This window comes from Saccopteryx bilineata, chromosome 2 (assembly GCF_036850765.1).
Source record: "Saccopteryx bilineata isolate mSacBil1 chromosome 2, mSacBil1_pri_phased_curated, whole genome shotgun sequence".
Classification (NCBI taxonomy): Eukaryota; Metazoa; Chordata; class Mammalia; order Chiroptera; family Emballonuridae; genus Saccopteryx; species Saccopteryx bilineata.
The window spans coordinates 20,806,655-20,825,928 of NC_089491.1; the positions used below are offsets into that span (position 1 = coordinate 20,806,655).

The 19,274-nt window shown below is 52.4% G+C and overlaps 1 protein-coding gene across 11 annotated transcripts in view; it reads right to left on the reverse strand.

The window, feature by feature from the left end:
* The window catches only part of ZNF618 (zinc finger protein 618), a 184,111-nt gene that overhangs the window by 60,899 nt on the left and 103,938 nt on the right, over positions 1–19,274 (reverse strand). For all 11 annotated transcript variants that reach the window (XM_066256438.1, XM_066256434.1, XM_066256433.1 and 8 more), the window contains exons 2-3: positions 18,823–18,866; positions 1,397–1,656 (exon numbers count right to left, since the gene is read on the reverse strand). In XM_066256438.1, the coding sequence (XP_066112535.1) occupies positions 1,397–1,656; positions 18,823–18,866 (304 nt within the window). The remainder of the gene's footprint in view (positions 1–1,396; positions 1,657–18,822; positions 18,867–19,274) is intronic.

Genomic DNA, 19,274 nt, shown 5'->3' on the forward strand with positions numbered 1-19,274 from the left:
TGATGATATATATGGTCTTGACTCTAGACACAGTGGGGATTTACAAGTTCATAATCAGGGTGTGACATGCTCAGTGTTCTGCACTGGCCAAGGCCCCTGGGCAGGGAGACGCAGAGGCATAGTTGTCAGCAGGATGCTAAAGACCCAGGTGAGGCTGATGGTGGCTATGACCAGCAGAGAAACAGGCAGAACAGGGAATTCTTGGCTGATTCCCAGAGGTTGGATAGAAGAGACAACAGGACTTGAGACTAGACTTGGGAAAAGAGACACGGGTGAACTTCCCCATGAGGCCCCACATGCCACACATGGGACGTGAGCCTAGAAATCAGGAATGAGTGAGAGCTGGACCCGGACAGACGGGCGGGGAGGGAGAACATCCTGGGAGCACTTCGAAGAACATCCTGAACTTGGGAAACGTGCAGGAAGGCACTCAGAAGCAGACGAGGCAAGGCCCCGGTGCCAGGCGGAGGCATGTGGACTTTATTTGACAGACCAGGGTTTGCAAACTGCTGGCCCATGGAATGGCTAAGACTCACAGACATGTTTTGTTTGGCATGTTTCAAAAGTTGAATTAGTTGCCAACATTTAAAGCCAAAAGAATTCACATGGAAAGTCTCATTTCTGGCATGTGGTCTGTCCAGAGAGCTGGCCACACTGAGCCTGTCTCCCCAGCTCGTTACAGCTCGACAGCAGCTGAGGAGTGACCCCTCTCCGTACGAGAGGCATGGGCGCTCCAGCTGGACACGGTCCCCGCCACCTGCCTGTCTGGCTCATCTCTCCTTATGCTAAATAAACATATCTGCTGGGCCTCTGTGAACCTGGCAGGAACGCAGGCAGCCCCAGAAGGGTATCCCCCGGCTCCTGCTGGAAAGCAAAGGGAGAGATGATTTCTAAGCGGCTCATTTCCATGGCTCCTCGGAGCCTGGCGCAGATCACAAGAGGCAGGGGGAAGTACCAGTCTGTCACCAATCCCATCCTGACCAAGCATGTGTTCTAAGCAGGACCTGCACTGGGAGCTGCCCCCGAGTCCCCAGTCAGGCAGAGGGGGGAGAAATACAGACAGGCATTTAGGACACGAGGCCATACGAGCGGTGCTAGACCCACCTGGGGCCCAGGAGCCCCCAGAGCACGAAGGACTCACCAGTCCACAGGAAGTTCCAAGCACCTGACCGAGTCTCAAAGGATGAGTAGGGTTTTTGCCAAGTCAGGCAGAAAGAGAAGACGTCCAGACCAGAGCCGTGCGGACAAAGGTAAGTCTAAGGAGCCCAGTTCTTTCCCTGAGGGCAGAGGGCAGCCACTGAAGAAGGCCCTCAGCCAGGGAGGGACAGAGATCCCGGGCCTCTGCTCCCCAGGACTTGGGCCCAGCCCCAACCACCCCAGACGGGCCGTCACTCACCGAGGGTCTGCTGGTTGCGGACGCCGCCAATCACCACGCAGATCTCGGCGGGCACGTCGCCGGTCCCGTCCTTGCTGACCGCCTTCTTCTCCTCCTTGGCCTCACCCTGCCAGATCACCTCCTGGATGTAGTCGTCGGGCACCTCTGTCTTCACCTTCACCTCCGTCATCGTCCCCTGCTCGGCACTCAGCGAGGCCTCGGGCGGCACGGGCTCGGGCCCCTCCACCTTGGTGCTCTTCTGGCTGCGCTTCAAGCGCTCCCTGGGAAAGAAGCAAGTCTGGTCAGCGTGGACCCCATAACTACCTCTAGCCTACCTGGGAGCCCACCACCTCAGGGGGTTGCAAAATCTTTAGCTACAGACCCGCCTTTCACACGGAACCTCTCCTTGAAGCACATGGGCCCACGGCTGGCCCTGCAGATCTGCTGGGACCCCAAGAAGCACAGTTTGAAAATACTGGGCTGGGGCTGGCTCCAACTCCATCCATTTCTACAGATGGGTAAGCTGAGGTCTAAAGAGGTCTAAACATGCCCAATAACTCTTCTTCTCAAGCTTCAGTGTGCACACAAATCAGCCGAGAATCTCGGTAAAATGCACATTCTGGGTCAGCAGGTCCGGGCTTGGGCCTGAGACTCTGTTTCTAAGAAGTGCCCACTGAGGCTGGCGATGCTAATCCTCCATCTGCACGTGGAGCAGCAAGGGTTTAAGCGGTTTGATGTGTGCAAAGTGTCTGGTGCTGTTCCCTTCGCTTCCTGGCAGAAGGCCTAGAGCTCTATCCAAGCTCTTCCCTGTTCCAGTTTCACAGATGGGGAAACTCTAAGCCAAAAAGGCTCACTTGGTTGCAGTGTCCTGGAGCCAACACTTGGCCCCCAACACACTGGCCTCTAGGTGGCTCTTTGAATATACGAAAAACATCCTCAAGGTAAGAGTTCAATACCGAGGTGGACAGGGCATGTGGCCACTGAGGCCTGGAGCGGAGCTGTGACTTGCCCAGAGCCACGCACACAATTAGTCACAGGTCAAGACACGAAGCCAAGTCCCTGCCATCTACTCCTGAACTGTGTTATCATAAGGGCCCCCCATCCTTCTGGCAGGGGACTGTCGCCACTACTCCTGATTCTGAGACGTGCACAAGCTGGGAGATCACGTCGTATTCCAGGCCTGGGGCTTCCGCCCGGGGCCACGACCACCCCTGTTCACTGCTTCAGAGATGCACTGCTCTGTGATCTTCAAGGCCCAGACTCGAGGCACACTCGGGCAAGACCCACTGGGGCACACCAACTGGGAGGCAGGACCCAGGTTCTCTCCCCGGCACCACAGTGGACTTTGCTGCGTGACTTTGGACAAGACCCTCCTCTCTGGGCTCCAGCTCCATCTATCACGACAGCATGGGTTTCATCACGGTCTGCTGTCCCTCCCAGCATGGAAAAACTGAGCAGAGAGAGAGAGGGACGGCCCCAACTAAGAAAGGGTCAGAGAAAGGCCACCAGGGAGGTAAAAAGGACTGAATTATGTCCTCAACTCCTCAATTCATATGGTAAAGTCCTCATCTCCAATGTGACTGTATCTGGAGACAGGATCTTTACAAGGTAACTAAGGTCATAAGGGTGGGGCCCCAGTCCCATAGGATTGTGGCATAGAAGAGGGAGCTCTCTCTCTGATTCTGTCCTCACCATGTTAGGACACAGAGAGAAGGTGGCTGTAAGCTAGAAAGAGGGGTCTCACCAGGACCCACCCACGCTGGCACCCTGATCCGACTTCCAGCCCCAGAACTGTGAGAAAATACCCAGTCTAAGGTATTTTGTTATGGCAGGCTGAGCTGACTGATACTGGGGGCCAGGACTCAGATGAGCAGGACAGGAATGAAAAGGTAGGCAGAGGGGACACCAACCAGAGGCAAGGGCTATCGAGTCAGCCACTTCCTTGCTGTGTGCCTTGAGCCAGCTCCCTAGCCTCTGAGATTCAGTTTTCACATCAGCAAAATGGAGCTCACAGGGGTTTTTACACGGATTTCAACCAACTAACACTTGAAAAGCACTTAGCACAGGGCCTGGCTGCAATAGCTCTCAAGATCCGGTCACTGTTACTCTTGTTCATAACAAGAAATTGAGAGAACATCTTTGGCACCCAGTGGGCCCAGTGACGCCTTCTCCTAGTGTGCTTGCCACGTTCGGGCAGACACACCCTGACCTTACGCCCTTCTCCTCAGCAGGAAACGAAACCTGGGAGGATTCGATCACCTCAGCGTCCGTTCCCTTTATTTATTTAAGAAACACTTCAACAGAGTTCCCTTTGTGCCAGGCACTGTTCTCACACACTGGCTCCTCTCGTCCTCAGTCACAACCCTGTGAGGCGAGCCCTGGTACTATCCCCGTTTTACAGATAAGAAAACTGAGACACAAGGTGAAATAACTTGTCCAAAGTCATACGGGAGCAAGGAAGTGAAACCAAGATTTGATACAGGCATTCTGGCTCTGAGCTACGACGTACCCAGACGGGGACAGGGATTTTCAGAGGGAAGCTGGCCCACCCGCACCCTGGCAGCCCCACCTCCATCCATTCTTGCCCTTTAGCATCCGGACCAGAGTTAGGACCAAGGTGCTAGTAGTGAACAGGAAAATGGGAGGCGCTTGGCTCTTCTGGCGGCTGTTGCCGCCACAGGATATCCCGAGTTAGAGCCCCCTGCTAAGGTCTAGTGCCTCTCTGGGAGAGGGTCACGCCGATACCATCCCAGCCTATGAGTCTAGACAGGCCCAGTAGCATAACCAGGACTGACAGGTCTGAGAAGTGACAAGGGGACAGCTATGGCTTTAGGCAGGAAGACTACTCCTGCCAGCCAGCCAGCAGTGGGAAGGGACATGCTGAGAGTCAGGGAGCGCCCTGGCACGGGGGCCCCGGGGCAGAGGCTGGCCGCCAGCCTGGCGGGGGTAGGGTGGACGTGACGACTTGAGATGGGGAGAGCACCAGGGTCTGAAGCTGGACCGTCCCGGCCGAATCTCCGCACTGCCTCTCTCAAGTTGTGGGTTTCTGCATAAGTGACTTCACATCCCCCCACCCGGCCTCGAGCCTCAGTCTTCACACCCCATATAATGGGTAATCACAGCACCTACCCCTCAGCACCGCCATGCAGAGAAAACAAGACAATATCTGCATAGGACCTAGGACAGAGGCGCCAGGGACAAGTTCTATGGGTACATACTGTCTTGTAGGGGGTGGAAGAGGGAAGAATGCACAGGATCCCAGAGAAGGGTCTTACACGACATAGACTTCAGTGCAGGAGCTGATAAGATAGACCGACAAGAGTTCAAATCTCAACTCTACCTTCTAGCTGGCAACACGGAACATGACCCTGACCCTCTCTGAGCCTGTTTCCATATCCCTGAAGCAGGAACCTCCACACCTTCTCCACAGGCCATGTTGATGATCAACTGCAAAAATGCAAACCCAGACTAAATCAACTCACAGGAACGACTGTGTTGGTAGAAACGGGTGATAGAAGTGGCTGAAATTCCCATCCATTCCCTAGCTAAGACCACGTGGGTGCTAATGGTCAGCCAGCCCTGTCCGTTCTGCGGCTCACTAGGACAGAGATCGAAGCCAGGGTTCTATCTGATCCTCAATGCCAGCCCAGCAAGGACAGTCCACAGGTCTGGGTATGCGTAGGGGTACCGGGCAGGCAGCCGAGAACTCTTCCCGGCCTGGCCCTTGCTGGTCCTAACCCTGGCTGCCGCAGCATAGTGCTTCCCAGGACGAGAGAGAGAGAGAGAGAGAGAGGAGAGGGAAGGGGAGGGAAAGGAAGAACACAGACTGGCTCCCCACCCAGAACATCCCCAGCCCTTTCTTCACCGCCAGTGTTCAGCTCAGCCCGAGTCCTGTGAGCACTTGACCATGCCGTCTGAACGGACTCAGTGTTTCTTCGTGCTCTCAACAACCTCAGTAGCATCGTGATATCCTGGTGAGAGGGAGGAGCTGCTGGCAGTCAGAAAGTCTGGGCCTTTGAACGTCCCGTGACTTCAGAAAAAGACTCCCTTCTCCGAGCCTCAGTTTCCTTGTCCGTTACCATGAACTTTGCCGGGCGGAGGGCAGGCATGAGCCAGGGAGCTGGCACAGAGTAGATTTCCATAGATGATAGAGGTCATTATGAGAATGACATCCCCACCTCAGGGAAACCTGCCCCGTGCACTTGAGATGGAGTCAGACCACCCTTGCTGAGTGTCCCACCTGCCTGAATGTCCCACAAGGCAATAGTTACGCTCTACACTGGGAACCACGTGAGCCACCCTCTCGCCCATGGGCACAATCACGATGACACACAACAGACACTCCCTTAAATACAACACCCTTGAGCCCTTGCTGTGCTGAGGACACGGGCATCTTCTCTTCCCTGGCTTCATGGGTTAGATTTACAAGTCCAAATGTTGCTTTTCTTGGATGCTCTGCATTTAATTAGGTGTCCTAATAACAATGAATCACAGGAGTACTTATATCACTTTGAATTAGTGGTACAGCTCCTTCTAACTTCTGTAAAAAAAAAAAAATTCTTTTTCATGTATCATTTTTTTAAAATAGAGCCCATTATTTTAATTATATCCATTTAAATGTACGGTGGAGCCCTTGGATATTCTCAGCACGAATCATTAGGTATATTAGTGAAAAGCACTCGGAATCTATCTACATGCTGACACGCCACAATCTATTCTATTTGTGTCTCTGTAAAATAGATTTATATATAGATAACTACAAAATAGTTGCTCAAGATATGCTATGAATTTTATATTTAACCCAAGTCACACTTCAACATAAAAATCTGAATCCGGGCACTAAAAGGATATTTCTCAGTAAGTATAGTGTCTGTGGTCGCTGGCTACTACTCAGGCCAGAATGCTGGGAGAGAAGCCAGACCAAGTGGGTCCTTGCCCAAGGAATTCTCTCAGAGCCCTCACCTTTTACTACAGCAACGGTTCTCAAAGTGTGTTCCTTACAGGTCTAGGGGTTCCACAGTATCCGTGAGGCTGAGCGAGGAGGGTGGCACTGAGTAGGGCTCCCAGCCCCTCACTCACCCTTTGATATGCACAGCTTGCCCTAACGTATTGTGATTTGGGCTTCTTTCTCCCTGTAGTGGGGTAAATAGTAGCAGCCTCACCAAATACATGCTCACAGTCCTAATCCCTAAAACCTGTGAATGAGATCTTATTTGGAAAAGAAGGTTCTTTGCTGATGTAACCCGTTTAAGGATTCTGAGATGAGATCATCCTGGATTATCTGAGCCCTAAGGCAATGAGGAGTCCTTATAAGAGACACACGGGAGACTGGATAGACAGAAGAGGGAGGGATGATACAGAGAAGGAGGTGGCGGCAACATGACCACAGCGGAGCCGATGAGGCCGCAAGTCAAGGACCGCTGCGGCCACCAGAAGCTGGAAGAGGCAAAGAGAAGATTCTCCCCGGAGCCGGAGAAGTGTGGCTGCCAACACCCTGACTTTGACCTTCTGGCCCCCAGTACTGAGTGAGAACAAACCCTGTTGTTTCAGACCACCCAGACTGTGGTCGCGTGTTACAGTAGCTACAGGAAACTAACACACTGCCTAAGACCAAATTTGAAGGAAGCTCCAAAGTGGTTAAGTCTGCAAACCGCCCTCCATGACCCTCAGGTCTCTTCTGTTTTGGTCTCACACATCCCTGTCACTGCATCTGGCCAGTGCCCACAGAGCCTGCCTGGAGAGGTGACAAAAACAAACCTCGCCCTCTGGGTCCTACCAGATGGCTCTGCAAGTGCTGAGACCTGCCCCCTCACATCTGTCACCCAGAGGCGGAAACTGAAGCACAGCACAGCCCCCTTCACATCCACGGCGCCCAGTGCACAGCAGGGACAATACACATGGCGAGGGAACCGCACGCCTGAGGTCACACCACTGCCGGGGATGAGCCCGGTCTGGAAACGCTCCTTCCCACCCCTGTCCTGAAGCTGATCCGTCAACCCTGCAGCCCAAGACAACGCAACCAGATAATCAATTTGCGGATCTGAGGCCCAAGGACAAACGCCATTTCTGGCCATGTTGGAGAACGAGTCCTCGGAGATGCCAGGTGCCCAGAAATTAGACAACTTTGTTTCTGGGTACAAATTCTACATCACTCCACCAAAAAATGCTAATGCTTGATGTTCTACCAAGTCCTGCACCACACTTTGGTCCTGCCCCTGCCTGACTCAGTTTTCACATCCGCACAGCCAGTGAGCTAAATCTGGCGGCTAAGGCCCTGGTCAAGGCCGGACCTCTGTCCAGCAGGATGTGCCTATCTCCTTGCCTGTACAGGATGGGGAGCAGTGCCTCCATCTGCACCCCAAGACTCAGTCTGAGGACCCTTCCAACCCACCCCTCCAAAGGCTACTGCTTCTTTACTCTAGTGCTTTAGCCACCTGAAACAATGTAGGGGGGGAAAAACCCTCTAATCACAGTGTGTAAATAATGACTCGGTTAACTCCCTCCAGAATACAACTTCATTAAAGACTCCATTCATTAGGAATGAGGGTTAACTGGCCTCAAGCTGTGCTTAAGCACACTCTCCAGGAACATGCACGGATGCATGGGGTGTGAAATGAATTAACACACACCCAGGCATGACTTCGCGGGCCGTGTTTACCAGGCCGCAGGGGCTGACCACTGACCAGGTCCTCCAACCTGAGCCACCTGCCCATCTCCCAGTGAATGATCTGAGTGCAAACGGTGATCTCCTTGTTGATGTCGGTGGGCCCCTCCTTGGCAAAGCTTCCTAAGTCCAATGAAATTGTTGCCTCCCCCCACATTCCCCCAGAGCTGTTCTTCCCAAGGCCTCCTGTGACCTCCATGCTCCTCAGCCCGACAGTCCCTTCTTGGTCCTCGATGACCCCATCCTTTGACGAGCCACCCTCTCTGCCCCGTCCAGCTGTTTCTCCACTGTGCTCTGTGCTCTCTGCTGCTGGGCCTCACCTTCTGGCCTCTCCCCTGCCTTCTGCTGCTGGCTCCTCTTTACCAGCCCAAGGCTTACACGTTCACAGGCCCCAAAGATCAGTTCTAGAACCTTCTGTTTTTATCCACTCACTCCTGAAGTCATGCTTTTAACTATTAACTATGGGAAGATGAATCACAATCTCTATCTCAAGCTTGAACCTGCCCCCTGAACTCCAGACCTGCCTCACCAACTGCCTGCCTGACATACCTGCTGGGACCCACACGGGGCTGGGACCCACACGGGGCTGGGACCCACATGTGACAGGCCCAAACTGAGCTGCTGCAACATCCCTCCCTCTTTCCACACTAAGAACAGTTCTTCTGACCCCTACCCCAGTGCTCTTCCCACTAACCCCTGTGTCTATGACGCCACCAGTAAATAGTATAGTCTTTTCCATTTCTTTTACTAACAATTTCATCCCTCCAGATCCTCAGGCTCAGACCCTGGAATTATCCTCGTCTTGAATCTACCAGCAAATATTATAAACTCCCATCTTCAACGTATGTCCGGAACCGGAGTACTCCTCACACACCGACGGCCACCATGCTTGTCCAAGCCGCCTTCCTTCCTCCTGTTCTGTTGTAATAACCTCACAGCCAGTCTCCTGACTCCTACCCTGTCCCAACGCCCCTAAATCGATGTTCAACAGAGCAGCCAGAGCAATCCCATGAAAATAAGTCAGGTCGTGTCACTCCTGGGCTCAAAGTCCAGTTACGGTTCTGCATCACACCCACAGCAACAGCCACAGGGCTCTCCGAGACGTGCCCCACGAGCCCACTGACCTCCTCTGCTAACATTCTCCCCTGCTCGTTCCCCTTATTGGCCACGCCAGTCTCCACGCTGTTCCCTGAGGACACAGGGAAAGTCCTGCCTCGGGCCTCTGCACAAGCTTTTCCCCCTGCCTGGAATAGGCTCCCCCCGCCCCCGCCCAGATGCCTCCATGGCTAGAGTTCCCCACTCTGTAAGGTCTGTTCTCAACATCCCAGTGCCAGTGGAGATGCCCTGGCTGCTGCTGACCCAAGGCTTCCAACACGCCACATCCTTTTCCTGCTTTACGCGTTCTGCTCAGTAGTTACCCTGTGTTTATCTAACATACTTGTTACTGCTCACCCTCTTTCTGTCTGTAATCCCAGCTAGAACATAAGCTGCAACAGGATGGGGACTTTGTCTCACCAATTCACTGTCACACTGCAGCACCTTCATTCAGCAGTGCTGGCTGTGGGAGGTGGTCAGTAACACCCATGCATTTAAGGATCCAAGGCACGTGCCCTGGAAAGGTCAATGCCAGTGCGGCCCTTGAGCTGTCTCCCTCTACCTCCACCCACCAAAGAACTGATGATGGTTTCACTGCTTTAACCGATACTCAGAACCAAGGACAGCAATGTCCCATCCATCTCCCTCCGGGTAACACAGGTTGGAGATGTTTCCGAGGAGCCAACTTAATAAGTGACACTGATTCCTGAAGTATCTAAGTCGTATCTATTTCCTTCCCAACGGAAATTTCCGTAAATTGTAACAAACTCCTCCTACTTTCTGAAATGCCAAAATAAGGGTACCCTAGTAATACTCTGACACCTGCTTTTATTTTTGCCTCTGGGTTTCTCGAGGTGTTATTGACATATAACACACATAAGTGTAAAGCGTACCACGCAATGACTTGATGTTACAAAGAGACACCCATTCCCGCGGATGCGGGGTCGCCATTCCCTCGGGCCCCCCCAGGTGGGGTGCTGAGGTCTCACACCAGTGGTTCCCGGAATGCCCCCTCCGATCTGCCGCCTGATGCCGCCTGGTTCTGGGAGACCTCCAGGGGTAAGGGCTCCACCACGTTGCCTTTTGTATCCCTGTGTCTGGCCCCTGGCTGATGGCAGCTAACATCTGCCGAATGATGCAAACAGGAAACAGCCCAACATAAACACACTGGCTTGCAGGGTGAGAGAGGATAATGGCGGCGAGGATGAGAAGGACGCTGATCAGCACGAGGGCGGCTGAGGCGTCCCGAGTGGCTGCGGCGTCCCAGGTGCGGTGCTTCACTCCATGACGCCTTACCGGGGAGGCAGTTCTGTTGACAGATAAGAAAACCGAGGACCGGAGAAGCAAAGCGACTTTTGCACGATCGTACAGCTTTCTCGTGACAAAAGCAGGATTTGACCAGGTCTGCCCAATTCCAACTCTTGGGTTTTTTGATCATTTGGGTGACTTCTGTCTTCTTAAAGGAAAAGTTAATAATAAAATCAACTTGTTGAATGAATGGACAAATAAATGAGCTAATGAGCAGAAGCTCCAGGAGATGGGGAACTCATTCCTTTGTCTCCTACGTTACCCACAGTATCCTGGCAGAACGGGGCACATGCTAGAGGCTTAAAATGAAGGGACCCGTCTCTGCCACAGAGAAAAGAGCACAGGCTCTGTGCTCAGTGCTGACTTCCAGCTCTCCTTGGCATGTTTTAAAATGGCTGCTGTGCTCGCACGTGTCCTTTGGATAGAAAGACGCTCCTGTTTTTAGCTGCAAGTACGGAAATCATAATGGGGATAAAGGTCGCTCAACGTTCACTAGCCCGAAGGGACCAAAAGAGGAAACCTACAGCAAAACACCTGTTTCCACAAACCCCGGTGGTGAGGCCTGCGTCTGTATCGAATATTCCGCCTGAGTTTCACTCCATCACGCCCCCACCCAGGCCTTCATAACCCTCAGAATGGTCTGCACTTCCATTTCTGTCCTGTACCACTGATGTATTTTAATAAATAGTCAAGTAGAAAAGATTAATTAAAACTATTAACCTATTAAACAACTCTTAACAGACTAGAAATTCAAAATAATCCACAATGCATAAATATACCATTAGTTTGAGGTAATTCCTAGGCACTTAATTGTCTTCAATGTATGGTGTCAGTCATCCACAACGCTGGGTAATGCCGCAGTTCAGAAAGACAGCATGAAGATTTAAATAGTAAGAATTAATTCCCTGGCTAATTTAAGCCCAAAATAGAGAAAAGCAGGAGTCTGGAGCAATGCTGTCAAGTCCCAGACTCCGACGTTGAGCAGGTGGAGCCCTCCGGGTGGAGCTGGAGATTTCTTTCGCAGGTGACCTAGCATATGGAAGGCTGGCCCAGGTCACTGAAAAATTGTTAACAGCGTCTTAAATGAAAGCACAGCTTTCGTTTTCCAACGGGTCTGGCAGTGGCGCAATCTGGATCTGTGAGCAAGGTACCCTGCTCCCTGAAGACACACCTGACCATGTTCCCCTCATAGATCCATCGGGAGGGATGCTGCCAACTCAGGAATTCTTGTCCGGGTAGAACCTGCTCCCTGGCAGGTGGGGATGGGAGGCCACAGAGGAGCCCATGCCTACTATTCTGTATCTTCCTGGGCACCCATGGGTCCAGAGCAGACCCAAGAAGGCAGGTAAGTCCATCGGTGAGGACTGAGACAATCCCTAAGCTGGCCCTCGTACTGGATGATGTAGGAACAGAAAATAAATACACTCCCTCTGGCACCAACGAAATTTCCTGCCAAGGCTGTGACTTAGCTACCATCCTTCCTCTGGCCGCTTTCTCCTTGAAATGAAAGGTCCTATCCAACAGGACCACTTTCCCTCCAATGCCCTGCCCATACTGCCAACTGATGCCCAGAGATGACCAGTTGCCATCCCATACTGGCATTACATCTGGCCTCCTCCCCTCCATGCTCCACCCACCAGTCCTTGAGGCCAGCTGACGACAGACTAAAGGTTGTGCTGTAATGTACAGCCAGTTCTTGTCCACACACTCTATGGTGAGAACCCTGGTCCCTCACTGCGCAGGGTCCACTAGCCCCTGACACCCAAACGAAGCTCCTGACCACACAGCACAGACCCTCTCCGAGGTATCAGGATGGTAAACTAGATGCACGGACCCTCGCCAAGCTCCTTAACCGCACACACCACCCACTCCTCATGGGTAAGCCGGGATGTTAACACTAACCACTAGGGGCTGTGTAGAAGATTAAAGTACCAGCATGGCGCCACACACACAGTAGGGCTCCATAAAGGTTAGTTGCTTTTTCTCCCATCCTTACCAAGCACTTGCCAGACAAAATATAAAATTTGGTGAAACTAGGGAAAAGATGAGCTCTTAGGCCATGCATGAAGGACTCCTACTAAATGAACGGAGAAGGGGTTTTTAGGCCCTATCTAAACAAGAGGCGTGGAGGGCACGCCCCCCCCCCCCCCCCACGGCAGCGAGAAAGAGGAGCCGGGACACACACTGCAGCCATGCTCACTGCAGGAGGGAAAGGCAGGAGTGATCGGGACGGCTTTGGAACATATTGACATTCTTTTTCCTATTTTTTACGTTACTGAGGTAACATTGGTTAATAAAACCATACAGGTTTCAAGCATACAACTCAATAAAACATCATCTGCACACTGGATCATGTGCTCTTTCTGACAACCTTAACCATCACGGGTTGCACGGGACCCGGAGGAAGCTGAAGCCAAGAGAGAGGATTGTTCTCCTCTGTTGGCAGAGCCAGACCATGAAATTGTGGAAACTTCCCTAGTGGCTTTCTCTGATCAAGGGCCTTTGTCACGAAGGGCCTCCAGAAGTGAACAGGGCGGGTCATCCCAGTCACGGCGCTCAACAGGCACTTCTTCAGGACAAGGCAAGACCTCCGCCACTGAACTGATCACCACAGCTTCGCAAGGAGTTTCACAGTTTGCTCAAGGAGCACAGGTGGGAGGCCCGAGCTGCACAGGTGGACCAGGCAGAGGTGCCCGAGAGATCTACCACTTCACTCTGCAGGACCACCCCAAGCTCAAGAGCCACCGTGCCATCTGGCTGCACAGGTGGACCAGGCAGAGGTGCCCGAGAGACCTACCACTTCACTCTGCAGGACCACCCCAAGCTCGAGAGCCACCGTGCCATCTGGCTAACGCGATTCACCGATTTTGACGTGCATGAGGTCAGTTTGCGTTTCTGTGGCTTTCTCCACAGGGCCGATCTAAGGATGTGTCTGATTTTTCAGTACTCTGTCCTCTTTGCAGAGTTCAGGTTTAACAGAAGTGATAAAGCAGAGACTGAACTCCGCCCACCAAAGAAGCAACCCCTCCCCCTTCCACTTTGGAACCGAACTTTCAGAGTCAGCTTGCAATTTAGGACTTTTGTGGTCCAACTTTGCCGAAAGTTTGGTAGGGTGTGAATACACATTTCTGGAAATTAAATAAGCTCCGATATCAGGAGCATAAACCTCTAGTCAAGATGCAGGACGCAGCCTGACTACAATACACCCAGAGTTCTCAAGTAACTCATTCAGATAATACCGCACTGGTCACTGATAACATCGGGCCTGCTGCTACTGAGCGTTTTTGTACAAATGAAGTTCATTTGTTTAGGGCTACTTTTATTTTACTGCTGAAACCTGAAATGATAAACAACAAGAATGTGTTATTCAAAAAATAAGTATGCAGCCACACACATGCAGCTATCAAATTAAATGGTCCACTGGTGAAAAATCTTGGCTTTAAAGACAAGACTCAGCTTGGCCCAAAGCCATTTGATTGACTATTTGAGTGACATCGCACAAGTATTTTCGCAGTTCCCCAAGGAAGAGGGATGCCAATCACTGCCTCAGAAGATCAAGTCATTGATGTTTATATATATATATTATATAAACTGCATAACACAGTAGCTAGATTGTGATAGGCCCCTAACAAATACAAGCTCCATCCCCCCCCCTTTTCCCTACCTCCAGCTCCCTCTCCACTGTCCAGGCTCTACAAGAAATGACTGCCCTACTGTTATCTCTTCCTAGGAATGGAATCCAGCACAGGGGTGATATGGTGATAAACACAAGCATTTATTGAACACTTACAATGGGCCAGGCATTGTGCCAAGAAGACATCAATCATTATTACATTTACTAATATTATTATTAACCTGTTCTTATCCTTAATAGCAATATTAAAATTATTAATATTATTGTCACTGGCAACACAATGTCCATTTTACTGATGAGGAAAGTGAGGTCAGGTAAGTAGCCCAGCGTCACATATCCAGGAGGTGGACAGTGCCAGGATCTGAACCCAGGCAGTCTGGGCTCTTCAATTCTGTACTAAGCTGCTCGGCCCTTAAGGGAGGCTGGAGAGAGGACAAGAGAGATTGATGCCTGGCCGATCAGGCATGGAGAGTGGGAGCCACAGGGACAATGGGTATCCCATCCCCTCCTAGGACCAAGCAAGAGGCTGTGCACTTTGGAAGCTCTGTGAAACTGGTTTCCTTAGGCCTGAAAAAGATAACCTTTTAGAGACTCACTTCCAAGCCTACCTTCTAAGACCCTGCTTGCCCTGAACCCTTAGCAGCACGTCTTATAGCATCTCGCCCCCTGCAGTTTACTCTCCTCCTGGCAGCCAGAACGATTCTTTTAAAACCAACTTCGTGCCACTCTTCTGCTCAGAATCTCCAGTGGCTCTCTGCCTCATTCAGGATAAAGACCAAAGGCCTGATGACAGCCTCCAAGGCCCTGCACAGCCTCAGCTGCCTCCTTCGTTTCTCCAATATGATGTACACATTCCTGCCCCAGTGCCTTTGAACCTGCTGTTCTCTCTGCCTGCAATGTGCTTCCCCCATGAACAACTGGCTCAGTCCCTCATCTCTTTCAGGTCTTTGTTCAAATGCCACCTTTCTGGTGATGTAATACTCCCTCGGGTTTGCTAAGCCCCCTCCCTGCTCTTCCCCGTCGCACTGTTTACCACGTGACAGACCACATATTTCATGTACTTACACTATGCCTCCTCCACTCTCACTAGGACATCAGCTCCACAAGGTCAGGGGCTCTGTCTGCTTTATTCGCCGCTGTATTTCTGGCCCTAGCTCAGACTCTGACACTCAGCAGGTGCTCAGGAAGTATGCGTGGAATGAATGACCGAGACTCAAGTTTTTCGTCTTCCCCCACCCCGACAATCTCCCTGTCTACTTGATCCTGATCACTCATTAGGCACCTGGCACACACAGCGAACAGATGAGTCCCTTAACCTCTTCTATCCCCAGTTCCCTCATCTCCAAATGAGAGCATTGGACCAGAATTACCTATAGAGTCCTTCCAGCTCTGAAAACCTTCAACAGACAAAAAAAAAGGGGGGGGGGTATAATTCTTCATTACAGCAAGCCCGTAGCTGCATTTCCTTGATGATAAAAACCGCATTTCCTGTAGAATGTTCCCAGCAGAGGGCCCGCGGCCCCCGTGCCTCTGAGAGTTAGTGGGGCTCGGCTACAGTCACGCTCCAGGATTTGAACCTGCACCCCAGGTCAGCATTAACCTCAGTGCTGGGATCACCGGTCCTGTAAAACTGACCCAGGCCGAGTTACAAGGAAGTAAACCAAACCACATCTGGCAGTCTCTCAGGATCAAAAACACCACCTCTCCTTGTCCCCCTCAATTTAACACTAATTCCTTAGCAGCCTGTGCTGTTGGTTTTGGGGTTCAGCCAGAGGCCCTCTGGAGAAGTAACAAAATTAGGTGTTCTGGGCCAAAAGGAAGGCGCTAAGACGAAAGCCGACCCCGCGGTGAACAGAGCGCGCCGTGGCACGGCTGGGACCTGAGAGTGGGGGCCCTCGTCACGGTCCGTCAAGGGCATTCCTGACCAGGGCCCTCTAGCCTTCCTCTGACTTCAGGGAGCCTTGGGCCTTGGTTTCCCCATCTGCAACAGTGACTAAGTGACCCTACTGCTCTACAAAGTGTCTGCAAGTCTAAACCCTACCTGGCCAATCTAACCCAAGGCCAGGGTCAAATTCACCAGCACTGGCTAAGGCCGACCTTGACAGTCTCTTGACGTTGAATGCATAAGCCACATCTCAGACTGAATGCCGGGTCACTATATAATATTACGGCTTTCGCCTTTCAAAGATGCTCTGTTAGCTTTAATGACAGAATCGATAAACTCACTTGTTAGTTCCTTTGGAGCCCCTGCCTTCTTGACAAGCCCCCAGCCTATGCACAGTCCTTGGCCACGAACAGTCTCCGCTCACACCTGCTAACTGATCACTTCATACCAAGAAGTGAGAGGGCACAGTGCTTAAGCACATACACTGGAGAAGTCAGACCTTGGGGAGCATCCTGGTTGTGCTCCTCACATCCACTGGGCAGCCTGAACCCCATAGACCTCTCTGTGCTTCATCATCCTCATCTGTGAAGTGGGAGTAGTAGGAGCACCTCCCCCTAGGATTGTTATAAAGACTGCATATATAAACAGTAAGTTACTATATGTAAGTCACTTAGCCCAGAGCAAGGGCTGACTCAATGGTAGTCATTATTATTAGAAAGTTCTTCAAGTTACTCACAACCCTAAGGTTTGGACTGGCCCTTCCTGGTGTATATTCCAGCATCTTGATAAACAGGGCCCCATACCTGCAGGCTGGTCAGGGGGAGCAAACAGATGGCACGTGTGCCAACCCCCTCCCCTCACTGGGCAGGCACCTCTAACCTATCTCAGCACTCTTCCCCTCCCCCTGCAGCGAGCTGGTAAAACTCAAAACAGCTTCGGGCAGCCACTAGGACTAGGGGAAGCCCGCCTGCTGCCCTCTGATCAAAAGGCAGTGTGCTGGTGCGGGACAGATTCATGCATGAAGGCGAGGACCACATCTGCATGAGGGTCACGAGAAACAGATGGAGCTCTGCTGGGTGTTCACCACCGTAGACTCAGCACTGTGAACAGTGCCCGTCACACAACGGACACCCAAATGTCCACTGGAGGAATAAATTAGCTTCACGTGCATCTGAGTCCACAGCACACAGCACACAGCACCGGGCTTAGCCTAGCAGGTGCTCAATGACTGTGGGAGGATGCTGGGGTAGGCTTGCCAGAGCCACCCGGGCATACTCCTGGCATCGAGAAAGCACCTGGCTGGGGCAGGTTCAAGGCCTGACATAGCCACTCACTCATCGCGTGACCCTGAGCAGGGCCTTTCCTCCTCATGTGTACAACGAGAGGCAGGGGGCCACACGGAGCCCAAGGCCCCTGCCAGCCCGGACATTCCAGGACATACTTCCAGGCTCCGCTTGTCTAAAGACGCCCACTGTCTTGCCGGCCACAGCATCATACACCCACCTCACGCGAAATCCCTCCTCTAGTGGCAGAGGAGAGGGACACAAGGTGTGGGGCAGCTGCTGGTCATGACACGGGTCACCACCTGTGTTCACAGGCCCACGCCTGGCCATCCACCCTGCTATACCACCCACACTCCATATCCCTACATCATTCCCACCTCTTCCCCCCCGTCATTCAGCATATCCAGCCCCTACACACTGACTGAGCACCTGCTGCAGGCCAGCCCCCAGCAGTAAACAAGACAGACCTGACCCTTGCCTTCGGAGCTGGCACTTGAGGGGCAGAGAAAAAGATACAAATAAGTGAAATATTTAAGAAGCATCATCAGGCCACAGCCCTTGAAGAAGAAAGGGGGTCAGGGAAGACTTCTCTGGGAAGGGGGGACAGAATCAAGACCTGAAGGCTGAAAAAGGCCCCTGATTATGGGAATATCCGACGAAAGAACAATGCAGGCAAAGGACCAGCAGTTGCAAAGGTTCTGAGGCCAGCAGCTGGCAAACCATGGCCGTGGGTGTATTTATATATTACCTGTGGCACTTTTGCACTACACGGGCAGAGTTAAAAAGTTGCCACAGAGACTATGGCCTGTCAAGAGTAAAATATTTACTATCTGACCCTTTATAGATGACTTTGGTTGACCCTGGAGAAAGAGTGTTAGATAAATAGAAAGGAGGTCAGAAAAGCCAACATAGACCGAGTGAGGGGGAAATTGACATTGGGGAGGTAGGTGGGAGCCACCCGGTGCTGGGCTGTGCGGGTCACCATGAACTCCAGCCTGGTGTCATCGCCTGCATTCAACCTGCCTCCACTCCCTGCCGAAAACAGTTGCCAGGGTCCGGTATCTCTTCCCACCCTCTTTGGTAATGAGCCCAGCCTGCCTCTGGGGACCACCCCTCCTCATCTGCCAGCCCCAAGGGGGAGGAGACGCCCCGTCAGGCTTGGCAGAGCATCTCGCTCCCCGGCGGTGCAGGGACTGGTCCCAGGGAACAAGCACCGGACTCCAGTTAGTCTGGCTGGAGTCAGACCGGGCTGGGCCTAGCTCCCCTGCAGTTCACAATGCAGCAGAAGATTCAAACCCAGGACTTTCTGCCCAGTCTTGTGCTTCACCCTGAAGCCCCCCCCCCCCAACTTTAGCAGCCAACGGCCCGCTCAGGATTGAGTCATCCTTGGTTCCGGTCACCAGTGTCCACAGAAGACACGAGGAAGGCTGGAGAGTGCGCCCACAACGGCACACCTTCCAGGCAGGTATGGATACTTCTCAGCAAAGGGGCTTGGCCTGCAACAGCCATCATTTTAGGTGGAAGTGGACAGAGGCGGCTATTCGTCGTGAGGCCGGGGTGGTGGGGCCGGGGGTGTACCTGCTCGCCGTGCTCTTCCTCCCAGCCGCACTGGCTCCGTCAGCCTGCAAAAGAAACCCAACACACCTGCGTGAGCCAAGGGGGAAGTCACAGGTTCTACCCGCTGCCACCCCACCAGGCTGCGGCTCCACACCAGCCTCCAGACACAGGGGGCAGCTGGCCACGACCCTCTGCTCCCGTCTCCCAGGCAGGGGAGAATCTGCCCCCAGTGGTAACAGAGAGTCAGCACAGCCCCCGCCCCCCTGCCCAACTCAAATTTGCTTGGCCCTTTAAATCCAGCCGAGCACCCACTGCCAACACAAACCCCGCAACCACAGAGCCCTGGGGACTCGGTGAAAAGTAAGTAACCAGCTAAATCTGAGATTGAATTGCACCATTTTTATTTTCAGCTGGGATTTCCAATAAAACAGTAGCCGCAGATTTATTCCTACCAACCAGAGGGGGGAAATCTC